General features: G+C 46.9%; 1 protein-coding gene across 1 annotated transcript in view; it reads left to right on the forward strand.

Annotated features, from left to right (window-relative positions):
* ACE (angiotensin I converting enzyme) overlaps positions 1 to 18,395 on the forward strand; it is an 85,314-nt gene that overhangs the window by 14,364 nt on the left and 52,555 nt on the right. The window contains exons 3-4 of the mRNA XM_069751360.1: positions 14,389 to 14,482; positions 15,919 to 16,062. Of these exons, the coding sequence (XP_069607461.1) occupies positions 14,389 to 14,482; positions 15,919 to 16,062 (238 nt within the window). The remainder of the gene's footprint in view (positions 1 to 14,388; positions 14,483 to 15,918; positions 16,063 to 18,395) is intronic.

Consider the following 18,395-nt stretch of genomic DNA (forward strand, 5'->3'; position numbering starts at 1 on the left):
TAACAGTCACACTTAAACTGCAGGGAGTGCTGGAGATGGGTGCATCTTCTAGATCAGACCTGGGCAAAGTGTGGACCACAGGCCATATCCAGCCCTCTGGCTGTCTCGGTCCAGACCGAGACAGCCGAGGGGCTGGAAAAGAGGTACACAGGCAGTGCCTGTCTGCTCACTGTCTCAATCTGTGCTGACTTCATTGGTGAACGGGCGTCCGACCACTTCCTCCACCAATTGGCGTGTAAAACAGCTGATGCGATGACGTCATTTTATTGGGTCAGCTGTGTGCTGTGGAGATTAAGCGCACTAGAGGCAGGGAGAGAAGCAGAGCGCCGGGGAATGGAACCAAGGTGACTGTAGTTTCTTTTCATATTCATTATTTTAATTTTTTTATTCATGTGTATGGGATGTTTGGGTGGGCATAGGGAGGCTATGGGGGTATCGTGCTGCACACTGGGAGGCTGTGTAGGGCTCATGCAGCATATATGGAGGCTGTGTGGGGATCATGCTCTATAGGGAGGCTGTGGGGCTCGTACAGTATATAAGGGGGCTCATACAATATACAGAAGGGGCTGTACTTGGGTTCCAACAATATTTAGAAGGATGGCAGCATACTTAATGCTGCTCAATATTAAGTGATACAATTTAATAAAATTATAATGATAAATTAATAGTGAGCAAGATTAATTCCAGCCTATTGGTTCGGCCCTCGACAAGTCACGGTCTCTCATGTGGCTCCTCGGGAAAATTAATTGCCCACCCCTGTTCAAGATGATGCATACTACACACACCGACACCTCTCCAAAGTTTTTAAACAAAATCTTCTCATCTAGATCATCAGTTCCTTGCTACAGCTGATCTTGCAATAGTCAGAAATTGACTGACCACATATAAGTCGTAAAAGGGTTTCCACAATCTTTCTAAAACAATTGCAAACAGTTGATCGATTGAGTATAACCCCATTCATGATGACGTCCAAAGCCCCTGGACAAGACAAAAAACCCTATGGAAAAGGTCTGCATGATCTGATATGCATTGACACTAAAAATAGCTGATCCAAGGCTAAAATCATCATTTTGAGAATAAAACAGTTGGATCTATAGATCTTAAGAAGATGACAGACCAGGAGTCATCTGACAGAGCCTCTACATCGCTTTTCCCAATGAACTCCTACACTTAACTCTTCCTCCAAAGGAATATTTGTTACTAATATAGTTGTACAGGGAGGGAATGATTCCGTTACAAGAATTTCAGAAACCTAAATAGTGTTTGGCTCCATAACATTATGTTGTAAATATCTTTTCCAGGCCATTTGTATCAGAGCAAAGGACATTCCTCTTGAGATTTTATATCTATCATTTTTTTTTTTCCCCCATCAAACAATTTAGGAATGCAAGAATGTTCTTTTATAAGGATAATTCTGATTATGAAAGATGACATCTAATTTTAGAGCTAGGATCTCCCAAATCTGAGGAAGTGATGCCCCTAAGTAACTGAAGTATCATCCAGGTGGAATAATGGATACCTGAGTTAGTCCCTCAAGTTCAAACTTTCAGCTGCAATAAGATCTAATTTGTCAATTGATTAGGATCAAACTCTGGTCTTTTAGTATTACAAAGTTTCCAGCATTCTGAAAATGGGTATTTCCAAACTAGACAACCAATTAATACTTCCATCTGCCCTGCTCACTTAATTCCTTTTTGCTTCTCTCTTAGGTACACCCTTTAGAATGACTGTTCAGTAAAATGGGCACTCTACAGAAGAATGGCCATTATGTTAGCGATGTACTAGCCACCAATAAATGTGCGGCCTTTAATAAATGGAATTGAGACTAAACCTAACACCTACTCCTAGGATAGATGTTAATTCCTGATTTCCACCTCCCATGACTAGAGCAGTGGACCACTACTTCATTAATGTTGGGTGGCTAACAGCCGTTTTACCCTTCACCATCTAGATCTGCACATGTACTTATAAAATTTGACTTCCTGACACAATGTAGAATATTCCTTCTCTATAAATAATGGGGGAGCTATTACAGAAAATTACTGCTCCTTGAGTATTCTGGCATTTAACAGCACCCATTTCTTATTCATCCCATTAATGGCTGTTGTGAGGTTGATGCATGTTCTGACCTTTTTATATTAAAGGTACAATTGGAAATGGTTTTCAGTTACCTGGATCCAAATGTGGATTCTTACAACCCCATGCAAATTCACTATTCATGTTTTCACAGCATGTGGATGAGATGTTTAAAATGTCATCCCCATGCTAGGTACTGTAAACCATTCAGATACAGCTTGTGCAAATTTGTAGGTAAAATCCTTCAACTTTTTCAGTCCATGTTTATTGCCCCTAACCATTGGCTAAAATCCAGCCAACGGTAAAATTTTGTGGGCTTCTCTACTGCTCCTTGGCAGCAGACTACCTGTGAGGCAAGGTGTGAGCATTTTGGTTTACATTGTGCCTATCCTTTTGTTCTGCTGGGTGACTAGCGGCTATCGAAGTGTCTGCTAAATCATCTAAATAAATGATTGTTAAATGGTCAAATATTACTTCTCAACATGCAGTCATGTGTATGGGAAGCTTAAGTGCACTTATAAAATTCAGATATGGTTACAATTTGCCATCTATATACCAGGTTTCCTTGTCCTGAAAAATGCACTCTTATGAACTAGTCCTTAAAGTAACAGAAGCATATGTGACATGGTTGCTACTGCTGATAATTTTCCCTTCTGCCCTCCATTGTGCATTTTGCTCTGCTTTTTCTACTGGTGCTTGTACAGCTTCTTCAGTACAACAATTTTTTTTTTTTTGCTTGAACAATTTATTCTTATCTAATGTGTAAAGTTACATCGTATGTGTATGTATTACACTTCAGTGAATATGAACAATCCTGCTGAAAAAAAGATCAGTGATGGCTAACTCTTAACAGTTTATTCATGAACCTTTGGGACAGTAGCCTCACATTAATGTGTGTTTTTATGGAAGCTTTGATAAGCAATCTGCTTCAATACCAGGTTACAGCAGATAACTAGTGTTCTAGTCCTACTTCTAAAGTAGTGCAATTAACCTTGTTGGCACCGTCACGTAGGCTAATTCTTTTGCTAAAGAAGCAAACGTGGATTTATAAGCACTAGAAATGTCGTCCGAAGGATAAACCAAGGCTGTTGTGCCCTACAGTCGGAATTTGCCTTCCTTTGCAGGTGTAACATGGATTTCAGTGGGCTCACTGCGAAGGTTGTGTCTTTTTTTTTTTTTTTGTAAAGTTGTCCACTACTTGTTGCTACTTGCTGTCCCTGGGGCTGCCATGCAGTTGTCACTGACACATGACCTCGGTGCTGGCATCACTGCCCCGCCTTCAGACAAATTGAACATTAAGAGGAAGCCTGGGCTACAGCTGGTCTGACTTCCTTTTCATGTTCAACTGGTCCGAAGGTGGGGGCAGTCACATCATTGCTGATTTGGCACCATGTGTTACAGTGGGAACAAAGTATTCGGACCCCTTTAAAATTTGCACTGCAGCCATTTGGTAAACTCAAACTTCTTTTTCTCATTAATGTACACTCTGCTCCCCATCTTGACTGAAAAAATTTCAAACTTTTTTAAATTTAATAAAGAAGCTGAAATCACATGGTTAAAGTATTCAGACCCGTTCCTCAGACTCGTATTTAAGTCACATGCTGTCACATTTCCTTGTGAGCCTCACTGAGATGGTTCTACTCCTTTCCTTCATTGGAGTCCAGCTGTGTTTAATTAAACTGGTTGCCTTTCCAAAGCAAGTCCTCACACCTGTCTATATAAGACCTCACAGCTCACAGTGAATGTCAGACCAAATGAGAATCATGAGGTCAAAGGAACTGGCCAAGGAGCTCAGACGGAATTGTGGCAAGGCACAGATCTGGCTAAGGTTACAACAGAATTTCTGCAGTACTCGAAGTTCCTAAGAGCACAGTGGCCTCCATGATCCTTAAATGGAAGAAGTTTGGGATCACCAGTAGTCTTTCTAGACCTGACCTTCCAGCCAAACTGAGAAATCGTGGGAGATCCTTGGTGAGAGGTAAAGAACCCTAAGATCACTGGCTGAGCTCCAGAGATGCAGTAGGGAGATGGGAGAAAGTTCCACAAAGTCAGCTATCACTGCAGCCCTCCACAAATCGTGCTTTTTTGGCAGAGTGGCCTGACGGAAGCCTCTCCTCAGTGCAAAACATATGATAGCCTGCATAGTTTGCTAAACACATGAAGGACTCCCAGACTATGAGAAATAAGATTCTCTGGTCTGATGAGGCAAATATAGACCTTTTTGGTGGTAATTCTAAGCGGTATGTGTGGAGAAAACCAGGCACTGCTAATCACCTGCCCAATGCAATCCCAACAGTGAAACGTGGTGGCAGCATCATGCTATGGGGGTGTTTTGCAGCTGCGGGGATAGGATGACTGGTTGTACTCGGTCACATTCATGTTTCCTTCAATGGCAGATCTTGGATGATAACCTCTGGACCTCAGACTTGGCCAAGGGTTCACCTTCCAACAAGACACTGACCCGAAGCACACAGCTAAAATAATAGTGGCTTCAGAACAATTGTGACTATTCTTGACTGGCCCAGCCAGAGCCCTGACCTAAACCCAACTGAGCATCTTTGGAGAGACCTGAAAATGGCTGTCCACCAACGTTCTCCATCCAACCTGATGGGACTGGAGAGGATCTGCAAGGAAGAATGGCAGAGGATCCTCAAATCAAGGTGTAAAAACAAAAACTTGTTGCATCATTCCCAAGAAGACTCATGGCTGTATAAGCTCAAAAGGGTGCTTCTACTCCATACAGAGCAATGGGTCTGAATTCTTATGGCCATGTGATAGTTCAGTTTTTCTTTTAACTTGCAAAAATTACATTTTTTGTTCAGTCAAGGTGGGGGGGATGAACTTTGTTTCTTTGCAGCCATTTGTTAAATTCAAAAAGTGAAAATGTAATGCATACTTTCTGTACCCAATGTATGCAACCACTAGTGCGACACCATGGGCACAGCACCAGCATGTGATGGGAAAATAAGAGCTTATACTATCGGGGACAAGCATGGGTTAATGGGAGGGTTGTCCTAGTAGTGGACAACCCCTTTAATTGGGGCATGCCAAGGTTTTCATGTGTCCATAAAGTGTAATCAACTAAGCAATAGCCCTAGACGACCACTACAGACCTTGTCATCCTTCATCAAGTTGCACTTCCAAACAATATTTGCTTGCTGAACTGAGACATTGTGAACCTTCTCAGTATGCACAGCCTGTTTCTTCTGACATGGCTACTCGTACCTTTTCTCTGGTGTCAGTATAGGACTAGGCATACTCCATCTACTTCTGCATTAATCAGATTTTTCAGAAGAAACTCCTCTTACTTAATCAGTTCAGGGCCAGGCCACTTTCTCACGTCTAACAGGCACATTTTTTAAGTTTTATGGTACATATGCTTCACTATATCTTAACCCCCTCCCCACCCCCTCTTAATCTTATGACTTTGAGGGTAGCATTGTAACATCCGAATACATTTTCTTTAATGCTTATTTCCCCCTGTAACTGGGACTGTTGTATTAGTCCCAGTTACAAGGGGAAATTTGACCTTATGTATTCGTACATCTGCCTGCCTAGGATTTCTATAAACCAGCAGCTCCTGCCCTCTGCCAACACCCAGCGATCACTGGGTCCGAAGGAGGAAACACAATCAGTTCTTCCTAATCTGTATATGGAGCGCCCCCAGACACAGGGCCACGGGTTCTCGATACCGGGTCCCTCAGTCTCTGTATTGGGGTCGTCACGGTGGCTAGACCCGGTCCGTGACCCTGCTAAGGGGTGCCCAATGAAAGGTGGTAGTCTATCAGGGATTTGTGATGCCACCTGTGGTGTTCGGTCAGGGTGACTGACGCTGCTGTGGGGTCTGCTGGGGTGATGGAATGGCAGCTGGATGGTATACCTTCCCACAGGTGAAGTATGTCCCCAGGGCTTCCCAGTAAGGTGGATGGTGATGGTGTGAAGTGCAGGCGCGATGAATAACAAGGACACAGGGTTGCAGTCTCTTTACCTCTTTACTGAAGGCTTTGGGATCCGCAATCCAGAGCACTAACAGGGCTGGCTGAGACCGGCCGGTCCGAAGGCACATCCAGAGTTTCCTTTGCAGGTGGTAATCAGTGCCTACCCACTAGCGCCTATGTGTTGTAGTCCTTCCCTGCTGAGCACCACGGGATAGTCCTCACAACTGTTGTCTACGTTCGTTGTTCTTTCTCTCTCTTCGTCCCCCGTATGACGGGTAGGCCTGGAGTTATTCTGGGACCCTAGAGACGCCCCTCTCCCACAGTTGCCTCCCTTGTCTGTTTAGGTGAGACAGCCAACCTATAATTAACTGTCCTGCCGTGTTAAAGTAGTGCGTAAAGTCTCTTACTTTCTCGGTGCTCCAGCCACCGCTATGCGCCTCAGAAGGATGTTGCCTCGGTCTCACGGCACGACTCCTACTGGCTCTATCTCCTTGACACTGATCCTGCTTCTCACTTCTCCATAATCAACTTCGCTTCGTGTCCTTTCTTAGAATACCGCCGCAAGGTAGTGCAGGCGCGGCTCCGTAACGCTCTGTTCTTTCTAGACCGCTGTCTGGATCCCACCCCTGACAGGTCCTCTCCTGGGCTCTTTCTGTCTAACTTCCTGTCCAACCCCCAGTTTTTCCAGTGTGAGGAGTGGCCCAATAAATAAAGCCTTTTTATTCAGTCGCCATGACAGCACAACGAGAGAGAGGGGATCCGCCCTTCAGGGACAGGAAACCTCAGACATAAAAGGGCGGCACTTCACTCCCCCGCCAGTTGGTTTCCTGTCCCTGACAGTGGAACCTCTTCAGACAGGCCCAGAGAAGAGGGTTGAAGATAGAAGCTATCCCACTCCTGACAGGCCGATGCAGGTAGCGGGGGTCCCCTACCTCGGCCTGATCAGGGGGATGGAAGCACCACACGGCAGGGGGACTGTCTGTGTAGGTGACAGCAGGAGGAAGCAGCCCTAAGCGGGGGGCTTGACTTCTGTGGTGCCGCTGTTCACCTGGTACGTGAGGCCCAATGGTGCGCATCTGCCGGAGCTTCTGGGGTCGGTCCGCCGCTGCTGCTGGGGTCTGCGGTGGCTAGGTGAGCGCTGCCGTCCTTGTTCGGCGCGTCTGCTCTCAGCGCCGCGTCCGGAAGGGGCGTGTCCTGATGACGCGGGTGCGGCGCGGGGCGATGACGCGGCCGCGCATGCGCGGTAGCGTCTTATCCTGGCTAATGGCGGCGCCCGGCGTTGCAGGGGGGGATTTTGGCCTCAGGGTGTCTGGCGCTCTACGGGCGCTAGCGGGGGCAGTACCAATTAGCGGTGCACCGAGGGATGTCCCTGCTGACCCCCCATCCGGGGGTGGTACCCAGGGGGATAGATTTAAACGCTGCACTGAGGCCTCAACATTGTTCCTGTCCACCATCTTGGAATGGAGTCTCTGGAAGGAACACCGCAGCTGGGCGGTGAGCAGCAGCAGTTACCTGAACAACCTTTGAGCAGCTCCCAGCGGCGTTCTAGTGGCAGTAGTCGCGCTGGTAGAGCCAAAGAAACTCAGAAGTCAACTAAGTCCTCTGGCCGTAAGGAATCTCCGGCTAAGAAGGACCCCCCCCGATCACGGTACCATTCACTGCAGGGATGGGTAAGTGAGCTTCGTGAAAGTACATTTCTGATAGCTGTCCCTCCTTGTATTCCCTCTCTCCTTATTAGGGGAGGAAATCTGTGTCCAAATCCAAACATAGAGAGTGTGCCATCTGTACGGAACCTCTTCCGGATGGACATAAAAAGAAATTGTGCAGCATCTGCATTCAACAATTAATTGAGGACGAGACCCCTGACCTTACGTCTACTCTTAGGGATCTGGTTAGACAGGAGGTCAGAGATTCCATAAGGTCTCAGAAGACAGTTTCAAAAAAGAGGAAGGAGATATTATCCCCAGCCTCGGATGTGGATTCAGACACGGGTGGTGTGAGTTCGGATTCTCATCCGTCATCATCATCAGAGGACGTGGAATCTAGTCGAACCTGTCTATCACTGGACAGGGTTAACCGCTTGGTCAAAGCTGTCAATAGCACTATGGGCATTGAGGAGACCCAGGCGGAATGTTCCATCCAGGATATAATGTTTAAAGGCATAGATCGCAAATCCAGAAGAGTATTTCCCGTAGTTGATAAAGTTAAGTCTCTGATTACGAGAGAATGGAAAAAACCCGAAAGGAAGGGGTCTCTCCCACCAGCGTTCAAAAGATATCCCTTTGAGGAAGAAGCTTCTTCCTCCTGGGACAAGGTCCCGAAACTGGATGCGGCGGTGGCTAAAGCATGTAAAAAGACATCTCTTCCGTTTTGAGGATCTGGGGAGCCTAAAAGACCCGCTTGATAGGAAAGCTGAGGTATTCCTTAAAGGAGCTTGGGAAACATCAGCGGGTTCCCTGAGACCAGCGATTGCGGCCACCTGCACTGCCCGGTCGTTGATGGTATGGCTGGGTAATCTAGAAGACCAGCTCAAGGATAAGGTTCCTAGGAGCGAGATCCTATCATCTATGTCTATGATTCAGGATGCAGCAGCCTTCCTTGCGGATGCGTCAGCCGATTCTGTTAGGCTAGCGGCAAGGTCATCAGCACTGTCCAATGCGGCCCGTAGGGCTCTTTGGATAAAATGCTGGCCAGGAGACTTGCAGGCCAGATCAAAACTATGTGGCATCCCCTGTGAGGGGGTTCATTTGTTTGGCCCAGTGCTGGATGAGCTTCTAGAAAAAGCAGGTGACAGTAAGAAGCGATTCCCTCTCCTAATAAGACCCTTCTATAGACGGGACTATAATAGAGGAGGGCCATATCGCCGAAGATCGGACAGGGATTCAAATAGAGAATCGACCAGATACAACTCTTACAGGAGAAGAGGTAGAGGTTACATGTTTAACTCTTCTAGAGACTCTAAAAAGCATCAATGACTGGCGGCCCAGGTGGGCGGTAGGCTTTTGGCCTTCTACCCAGCCTGGGTAAAAATCACCAATAGTCCATGGATACTCAGTATCATTAAAGAGGGGCTAAAGTTCCAATTCCACCATACCCCCCTGGAAAAATTCAAATTAACTCCTATCCGTTCTTCTCCCGCAGAACAGTTGGCGTTGGAGTCAGAGGTTCGAGATCTCCAAAAAAAGGGGGTTCTCGTTAAAGTACCTACGGAGGAACAAGGTACGGGGTTTTACTCCCCTTTATTCCTGGTAAAGAAGCCAGATGGATCTTATCGTACCATCATCAATCTGAAGGGCCTGAATGTATTCCTGCTGGTCCCATCCTTTAAAATGGAATCTGTGAAGTCGGCAATAAAGCTTCTTTTTCACAATTGCTTCATGGTTGTCTTAGATCTGAAAGACGCCTATTATCATGTCCCGATACATGCAACTCATCAGCGCTTTCTCAGGGTGGCGATTTCTCTTGCCGGCACAGTGGAGCACTTTCAATATCGGGCACTCCCCTTTGGTGTTGCAGTCGCACCTCGGGTGTTCACTAAGATTATGGTGGAGGTTATGGCACACCTTCATGAGCAAAATATACTAATAATTCCCTATCTGGATGATTTATTGATCGTTGGGCGCTCAGAGGTACACTGTAAAGAACAGTTGGGGAAAGTGATGGCGGCGTTACACAACTTAGGATGGATTATCAATCTCAAAAAGTCGCGTCTTCAGCCCTCAACATCACAGCAGTTCTTGGGTCTTACTGTGGATTCAGCTCAGCAGGAATGTCGCCTGCCAGACTCAAAAGTTGATACTATTCACCGGCTGGCCTCCAGAGCAATTAGTAATCCCGTAGTTTCCCTAAGAAGTGCTATGTCACTCTTAGGTTCACTTACTTCTTGTTTTCCGGCGGTGATGTGGGCACAGTTTCACTCCAGGGCTCTGCAATGGGATGTTCTGCATAATTTTCGGCGTCTGGGCGCTAACCTTGACAAAAAATTTTCCCTATCTGTAGAGGCCACGGGTTCACTAAGGTGGTGGACACACATCCCTAATCTGCGTAAAGGGGTACCTTGGACATATCAGATATCACGGGTAATAACAACGGATGCTAGCCCCACGGGGTGGGGAGCACACTGGGAGGGCAATTGCATTCAGGGTCTGTGGTCCCATTCTGAGCGAGACACGTCCTCCAATCTGAAGGAATTGATGGCGGTGGAACGCGCCTTAGATAGGTTCCTTATACCTCTGCAGGGTAGACATGTTAGGATACTCTCTGACAACCAGGTGACCGTTGCTTATGTGAACCACCAAGGAGGTACACGGTCTAGGTCATTAATGAACGTTACAAATCATATCTTTCAGATGGCCGAAAATCACCTGCTCTCCCTTACGGCCCTTCATATAAAGGGAAATCTAAATACCATGGCCGATTACTTAAGCCGCAACGAGCTCAAACAAGGGGACTGGTCTCTAAAACCGGCTGTCTTCAATCAGATCGTGCGGTTGTGGGGATGTCCAGAGATAGATCTGTTTGCCAGTCGAGGAAACAAGAAACTCCATCAATTCTGTTCCCTAGACCCAAGGGACAACCCGTACGCAGTCGACGCTCTTCTGATCCCCTGGAATTTCAATCTCGCCTACGCTTTCCCTCCTCTGAATCTCATTCCTATAGTTCTGAGGAAAATTCGGGAAGACGGAGCCCGAGTGGTTTTAATAGCCCCATTCTGGCCCAGAAGGTCTTGGTTCCCATGGTTGAGAAGCATGTCCATTTCCCAACCATGGATCCTCCCAGAAATACCGGACCTCCTTTCCCAGGGTCCAGTCTTCCATCCACGAGTAACCAACTTGCACCTGACAGCGTGGAACTTGAGAGGTCACTTCTGAAAGGAAAGGGATTCTCCCAGAATCTTGTAAATACTCTACTTAAAAGTAGGAAAGCCTCCACGACTAGCATTTATGTTAGGGTATGGAGGAAGTTCCTATCAAGTTCAGGAGCACAAATCGATCAAAAACCTGATATTGCTCAGATCCTAGAATTTTTACAGAAGGGCCTAGAGTTAGGCTTAGCCACCAGCACCCTTAGAGTTCAGGTTTCAGCTCTAGGGGCACTATATAATTCCAACATAGCCAGTAATCACTGGATAACAAGGTTTTTCAAAGCGGTCACCAGATCCAGGCCGGTTGTTAAACAGAGAATAGTTCCATGGGACCTAAATCTTGTGCTCTCAGCTCTAACACAAGCTCCGTTCGAGCCTATTGACTCTGTCCCGATCAAGATCCTGTCTGTCAAAACAGCCCTCTTAGTTGCTCTTACATCGGCAAGAAGGGTTAGTGATCTTCAGGCATTATCCAGGCAACGTCCATAAATGCAATTTTTGGAAGATAGAGTGGTGATGAGTCCTGACCCTCTCTATCTTCCAAAGGTTGCCTCAAAATTTCATAGATCCCAGGAGGTGATCCTACCTTCATTTTGTCCTAATCCCTCTAACAATAAGGAGCAGAGATTTCATTGTTTGGACGTACGTAGGTGCCTTCTTAAATACATTTCAGTAACAGACACCTGGAAAAAAGACCACACATTATTTTTATCCTACCAGGGGGTTAGGAAGGGACTTAGAGTATCAAAAGATACCCTAGCCAGATGGATTAGGGAGGCGATATCTCTTGCTTATACCGCAGGTGGCGTGGCGATTCCAGAAGGTATAAAGGCTCACTCCACTCGTGCGGTAGCCACATCCTGGGCTGAGAGAGCAGAAGTATCGATTGAGGACATCTGTAAGGCGGCCACATGGTCTTCTCCATCCACCTTTCTTAGACACTATAGATTAGATCTAGGTGGCTCCTCCGACCTCACGTTTGGGAGAAGGGTGCTGGAAGCTATTATCCCTCCCTAGTCACCTTTTCACTTCTCTGAAAGTCTCTCGTTGTGCTGTCATGGCGACTGAATAAATACGTACGCTACTCACCTGGTAGCAGTGTTTTTTCAGGAGCCATGACAGCACCCTTATATTCCCTACCCTCTTTGTTTATGGGTTCAACACTTCCTTTAGAGAAATTCCTAAGTTTATTCACTGGGTGAATTGTACCATATATTAATATTGTTTATGTGCTACTAACCTAGAAGGTCCTTTCATACTCTGTAAACCAACTGGCGGGGGAGTGAAGTGCCGCCCTTTTATGTCTGAGGTTTCCTGTCCCTGAAGGGCGGATCCCCTCTCTCTCTCGTTGTGCTGTCATGGCTCCTGAAAAAACACTGCTACCAGGTGAGTAGCGTACGTATTTCTCCCCCTAGTGGCCGGAGTGTGAAGTGTAATGTGTGCTGGTGATACCTGGTCAGAAGAACTCCTTTAGTGCCATCAGACGTACCATCACTCCCCTTAGCGGCAGAGCGTCATACTGCAATGACCAGGTCTCTGGGGCGCTGCATATACACAGCACTTGTTAAGGGATGTGATCAGGAAAGCCGGTATGGTAATGGACAAAGCCAGGCTTCCCAAAGAAAAGGCACATTGTGTGACAGTCAGTTCCCCTCTCCTGCAAGTGGCTTTCTTTTATTAAGGTTTTAAAATGGCAGTCTAAAGTGCAAACTGAATTGAGTGTATGGGTGGTCCAGAACTAATTTAAGATCTACTTCAAGGATCATGTCCTGGAATGTTATATATACTATTCTAGAATAGTAGTATATTGCCCAGCCACATATGTCACAGGTTAAAAAAACAAAAAACAAAACATATACTTGCCTTCCGAGGGCCAGTTGTAGTTCGATCACATGACCGTGACATCATGGCAGGTCCTTCTCCCATACCACCGGAACCTGCCGCTTGCATGGAGCGGTCACCGGACCGTAGCCAGGAGCGGGAAAGGCGGCGGAAGGGGAGTATATAATTTTTTATTATCTTTAACATTAGATGTTTTTACTATTGACACTGCATAGGCAGCATCAATAGTAAAAACTTGGTCACACAGGGTTAATGGCGCCGGTAACAGTGAGTTACCCACGGCATAACGCGGTCTGTTACCGCTGGCATTAACCCTGTGTGAGCGGTGACTGCGGGGAGTATGGAGCGGGCGCTGACTGCAGGGGAGGGACTAATCGGACTGTGGCCGTCACTGATTGGTCGTGGCAGCCATGACAGGCAGCTGGCAAGACCAATCAGCAACTTGGATTCCATGACAGAGGCCGCGACCAATGAATATCCGTGACAAAGACAGAAGTGACCCTTAGAATCGGGCCACCATCTAATATTATATATGTCTAACGCATCGGGTATTCTAGAATATGCATGTCGACATAGTATATTGGCCAGCCACGTAGTAAATTGCCCACAGCAATGGAGTATACAGCACAGAGCCACATAGTATAGAGACTTAAAAAATAAAATAAACATATACTTACCTTCCGAAGGCCCGTTTAAGTCCTGCTATACTCGCCATCCGCCGGGACCGCTCCATTGCAAGCGTCAGCTTCCGGTCCCAGGGCTGGTATGAGCAGGACCTGTGATGACGTCGCGGTCACATGACTGTGATGTCACGGCAGGTCCTTGTCGCACACCAGCCCTGGGACCGGAAGCTGGCGCTTGCAATGGAGTGGTCACGGGAGCGTCACGAGGAGCCGGAAAGGCGGTGGATGGTGAGTATAGCTTTTTTTTTTTTTTTTTTTTTTTTTTTTTTTTTTAAATAATTTTTAACATGACATATTTTTACTATTGATGCTGCATAGGCAGCATCAATAGTAAATAGTTGGGGACACAGGGTTAATAGCTGCAGTAACGGAGTGCATTACACCGCGGGCCGTTACCGCTGCCATTAACCCTGGGTGAGTGGAGGGGATTACGGAGCAGGCGCCGGGCAGTGAGTGTAGGGGAGGGACTACTCGGACTGTGGCCGTCACTGATTGGTCGCGGCAGCCATGACAGGCAGCTGCCGAGACCAATCAGCGAATGAATAACCGAGACAGGACAGACAGACGGAAGTGACCCTTAGATAGATCTATAGATATATCTACTATATAATTGTCTATCAAGAAAAAATATTTTATAATGGATGTCACAGGTTAAAACACAGCTCTGTACTTGTGGATGGTATCTGCATGCAACTGTATGGTGCCAAGACCCCCTCCACTATGTACACTGTGTTTTGGCTTTTTTTGAGTAGAGCTGATCTTTTATAATTTTTTTTTTTTTTTTTTCCTCTTTCAAATAAACGTGAAATATTCCAGCTCATGAGTCGCCTCTACTTGCATCTCCTATGTTTAGTAATGTGTGCAGATAACACTTTAATTGATGTCCTTGACACATCAGGCTGCGGGTTCACCTTGAATATGACCGATGGATGTTCTGCATATCATCACTAGCTTATATTAAAAAAAAATATTTATTTATTCTCAGACCAACAACATTCTCAGCCAGATGGAAGAGATCTACTCCAAAGCAAAGGTCTGTCCGCCGGGGCAAACCACAAACTGCTGGTCTCTAGATCCAGGTAGGTCACACCTTCTATAGTAAGAGGTGAAAAATCTGATGTATATTGTGCTGTTTTGCTTGTACAATCCACTGTAACGCATGTAGTAGCATGGTGATTAGCAATGATACGTTGGACAAAAACTGATACATGACTGATCACTGGATCTGTTCTTGTATCTGTCGTGTTCATCAATAGTTGCACTGAACTCTTCAAGGAGCCAGTTTGGAAAAAAATGTCACGTTTTTCAATCCAGCCCTCTGGTTTGACGGTAGAAGTTTGTGATTAATCCCAAAGACAACTGATGTCATCTTGACACCTGAATTTTCTTGTGCCTTAACCAATTAAAACTGAAGTACAAACCCAGACTCAAAGATTCAACTGAAGTAGCCAAGCAAAGTGATTTATTTGCACATCTTGTGAATTTTGCAGCAGCCTGCATGCCTTGTCCATACTCATCGTTCTTGCTGCTTCAGTGACTGCTAGGCTAAACAAGAAGTCCCTGACACTCAAGCTGAAAGTTTCTCTGCAAAAAAATGGAGTATTCATGTGGTTTATCACATGAGAACTTGGACTGTGCAGCCAGTGGAAACGTTAAAAAGGGAAAAATTAAGACCAATGTATTTTCTGTATAATGGTTAGAGAACCTGTCAACACAATCTTCTAATGGTGCTGTAATACTGATAATATTGAAACTTTTCAAAGAAAAACAAATCCAATTTCTTTAATCATTTGAAGTTTTCTGGTAATTAGATTTGGGAGCCCAGGGGCCAGACTATGCACTGGGTCTTCTCCTCACTTTGACTTTCCCAGCCAGGTACGGACTGGGGATGAAATTCAGCCCTGGCATTTGAAATCACAGGCCCATGCTGTCCCCGTCCCCAAGCATCATATAGGATATATTACTAATATTACCCTGGATGGAGGAAATGAAGATTTACTACAAGACCAATATTTCTAATTATACCCACGGCATGCTGAGGTAAGTGACGGAGTGACCGGCTTTGTGCTCCGTCACAACTGTTAACCGTATGGGTGCCTTGAGAACATTGATTCTGTTAACAACGTAGCACACAAGGCACCCCACAACCAGACCGGCCCTTCTGGCATTTGCCAAATAGCAAGTCCGGCCCTGTTCCCAGCCCATTCCTCTGCCTTTTCTGTTGCAAATCGCAGCAGTGACCTGTCATTCAAAGACTGGAGGGGAAGGGTAATCTGACAGGGAGAAGACCTAATTATTAGAGTCAAATGTGGATTTCTTTACCAAAGTTCAGTGTAACTAGTATTGCATCCATGACTTTACTTTTCAAAAACCTTTTGTCAGGTTCATGTTAATGCAGGTCTCCACCTTCTCATGTTTTCTTCAAATTTAGTATAAGCCATATAACTGAACACTTGAGTCATCAACCTGTTTGGGTAAAACTTTTCTGTTTTTATATGCTTGTTTTTGGTCCTAGATCTGACTGACATCATGGCTACTTCCAGGAGCTACAAGAAGCTGCTCTATGCATGGGAGGGATGGCACAATTCCGCTGGAAAGCCCTTACGGGCGTTATATCCAGAGTTTGTGAAACTCAGCAATAAGGCATATGTGCTGGACGGTGAGTAAGGAAATTGTAAAGAAAAAAAGTCTTCAACATTGTAAACGATCAGACCTTGTGGTGCTATTACAAAAGTCTACACCTCAGGGTAGATTCACATATGTACAGTAATATGTAGTCACCATAAACTTGAAGGGGTTGTCCACTACAAGGACAGCCCCTCTGATCAAAATGTTTGGTCCTCATAGAATAAAGCTTATACTCTCCTGCAGTGTTGGCACTCTCTCCCCAGGGCTCCTGTGCAGTTGATATGTCACATTAGTGCCCAATCAGCGTTGGCGTCACGATCACCGCCTTCAGACCAACAGAACCTTAAGAGTCAAATCGACCACACTAAAGAACCACCAGTTTTATCTACCAGCATGAGGCAGACACTGTACACCACTTAATGGTTGGCTTACATACACTATTCAAGGTGTATTCTAATATTGTATTCTCTCCTTCCTTCCTTCCTTCCTTCCTTCCTTCCTTCCTTCCTTCCTTCCTTCCTTCCTTCCTTCCTTCCTTCCTTCCTTCCTTCCTTCCTTCCTTCCTTCCTTCCTTCCTTCCTTCCTTCCTTCCTTCCTTCCTTCCTTCCTTCCTTCCTTCCTTCCTTCCTTCCTTCCTTCCTTCCTTCCTTCCTTCCTTCCTTCCTTCCTTCCTTCCTTCCTTCCTTCCCCACCCCACTCCTGCCCCTTTCTGGAGCGCCCCCGTTAGGGCAGTGGGGTACTCGGAGCCGGGCCCTTCAGTTCTCAAGGCGATGTCATGGTGGCTGACCCGGTCCGTGGCCCTAGGGGTGTCTATTGATAAAAGGGGAAAGGTCTTTAAAGGGATAATGTTCATGACACCACCTGTGGTGTTTGGTCAGGGTGACCGACGCTGCTTAGGGGTTCACTGGGGTGATGTGATGGCAGCTAGCTGGTATACCTTCCCACAGGTGAAGTATGTTCCCAGAGTGTAGATGGTGGATGGCGTGAGGCGCAGTGAAGAACGAGGACACAAGGTAGCAGTCTCTTTAACTTTAATGAAATCTTCAGCGTCCACAGTCCAGAGCACCAGATCACAGGGCAGGCAGAGTCCGGCCGGTCTGAAGGCAAATCCAGAGTCCCCTTATCCAGGTGGAAATCGGTAGCCTTCCTCTAGCGCCTGAGTGTTGTAGTCCCTTCCTGCTGAGCTTCTCGGTAAGGTCCTCACAACTATTGCAGATGTTATGTCTTTCTCTGTCCCCCAGATGGATAGGAACAACCCATATGAGTGGCCTGAGGCTTTTTTACAGTGACTCTAGCACGCCCCGGCCCCCACAGTTGCCACTGTGCCTCCTGGGTAAAAGGTCGGGCAACTAATATGGAATTAGCTGTCCTGCCGGTCTCTGGAGCCAGGCTTGGAGACGATGACTCCCTCGGTGTTCCGGCTACCAGCTTCTGTGCCTCAGAAGGAGGCAGCCTTTTACAGGACAGAACTCCTTCTAGTTTCCTCTCCTTTTGCTATGACTTCATTTCTCACTCTCTCTGCAATGCAATTCCCTTTAATGTCTCTTTATTCGGATTCCCATGACAGCACTACGAGAGAGGGGATCCGCCCTTCAGGAACAGGAAACCTACAGATACAAAAGGGCGGCACCTCTCCCTATGCATCAGTTGGTTTCCTGTTCCTGAAGGGACAGGATCCTACAGATGAATCTCGTAATGGATCCCAGGCCGGCCGGACCGAATCAGGTAGCGGGGGGGGGTCTCCTACCTCGGCCGGTGCGGAAGCCCCTGGAAGACGTCACGGTGGTCCTGGCTGGACTGCACGTCAGTGACGTAGACAGCAGGGAGCAGAGTCCGGAGGATTCCTGATCTCCTTCAGCGCCGGTAAGTATAGCGCTCCTTCGGTTCATGTGGTGGTGCAACGCGGTGGTGAGGTAGCGGTGCCAGGAGGGGAACGCTATCCGGAGCGCTGCTGCGTGCTCTTCGGCGTCCTGCATTGCTCTCAGCATTAGCTGGAGCGTTTCCGGGTGCAGTGACGTCGAGGGGGCAGAGTCAGCAGGCGCTTCCGGGTCACTGGGGAACTGCGCATGCGCAGTTCATCCAAGATGGCGGCGCCCATCGATCCTGAACGCCGGACTCCTCACACACTGCGCTGACCCCCCAGCTGTAGCAGGAACCAATGAGAGTGGCGCCAGGCAGCCTGCTGACCGGATCTGAGGGGGATTTAAGCAGGAGCTGGATTTAGAGCTCTGCCTTTGGTCACATCCACATCATGGAGAGTGATGGTGAGCGGCAGCTTCAGCTGTCGGAGGAGGTGCGACAAGAGCCCACGGAGAAGGAGCATGCCAGGAGTGACCAGTCCAGCCGTAAAAGCTCGTCCAAGCA

Source organism: Ranitomeya imitator, chromosome 2, assembly GCF_032444005.1.
Source record: "Ranitomeya imitator isolate aRanImi1 chromosome 2, aRanImi1.pri, whole genome shotgun sequence".
NCBI lineage: Eukaryota > Metazoa > Chordata > Amphibia > Anura > Dendrobatidae > Ranitomeya > Ranitomeya imitator.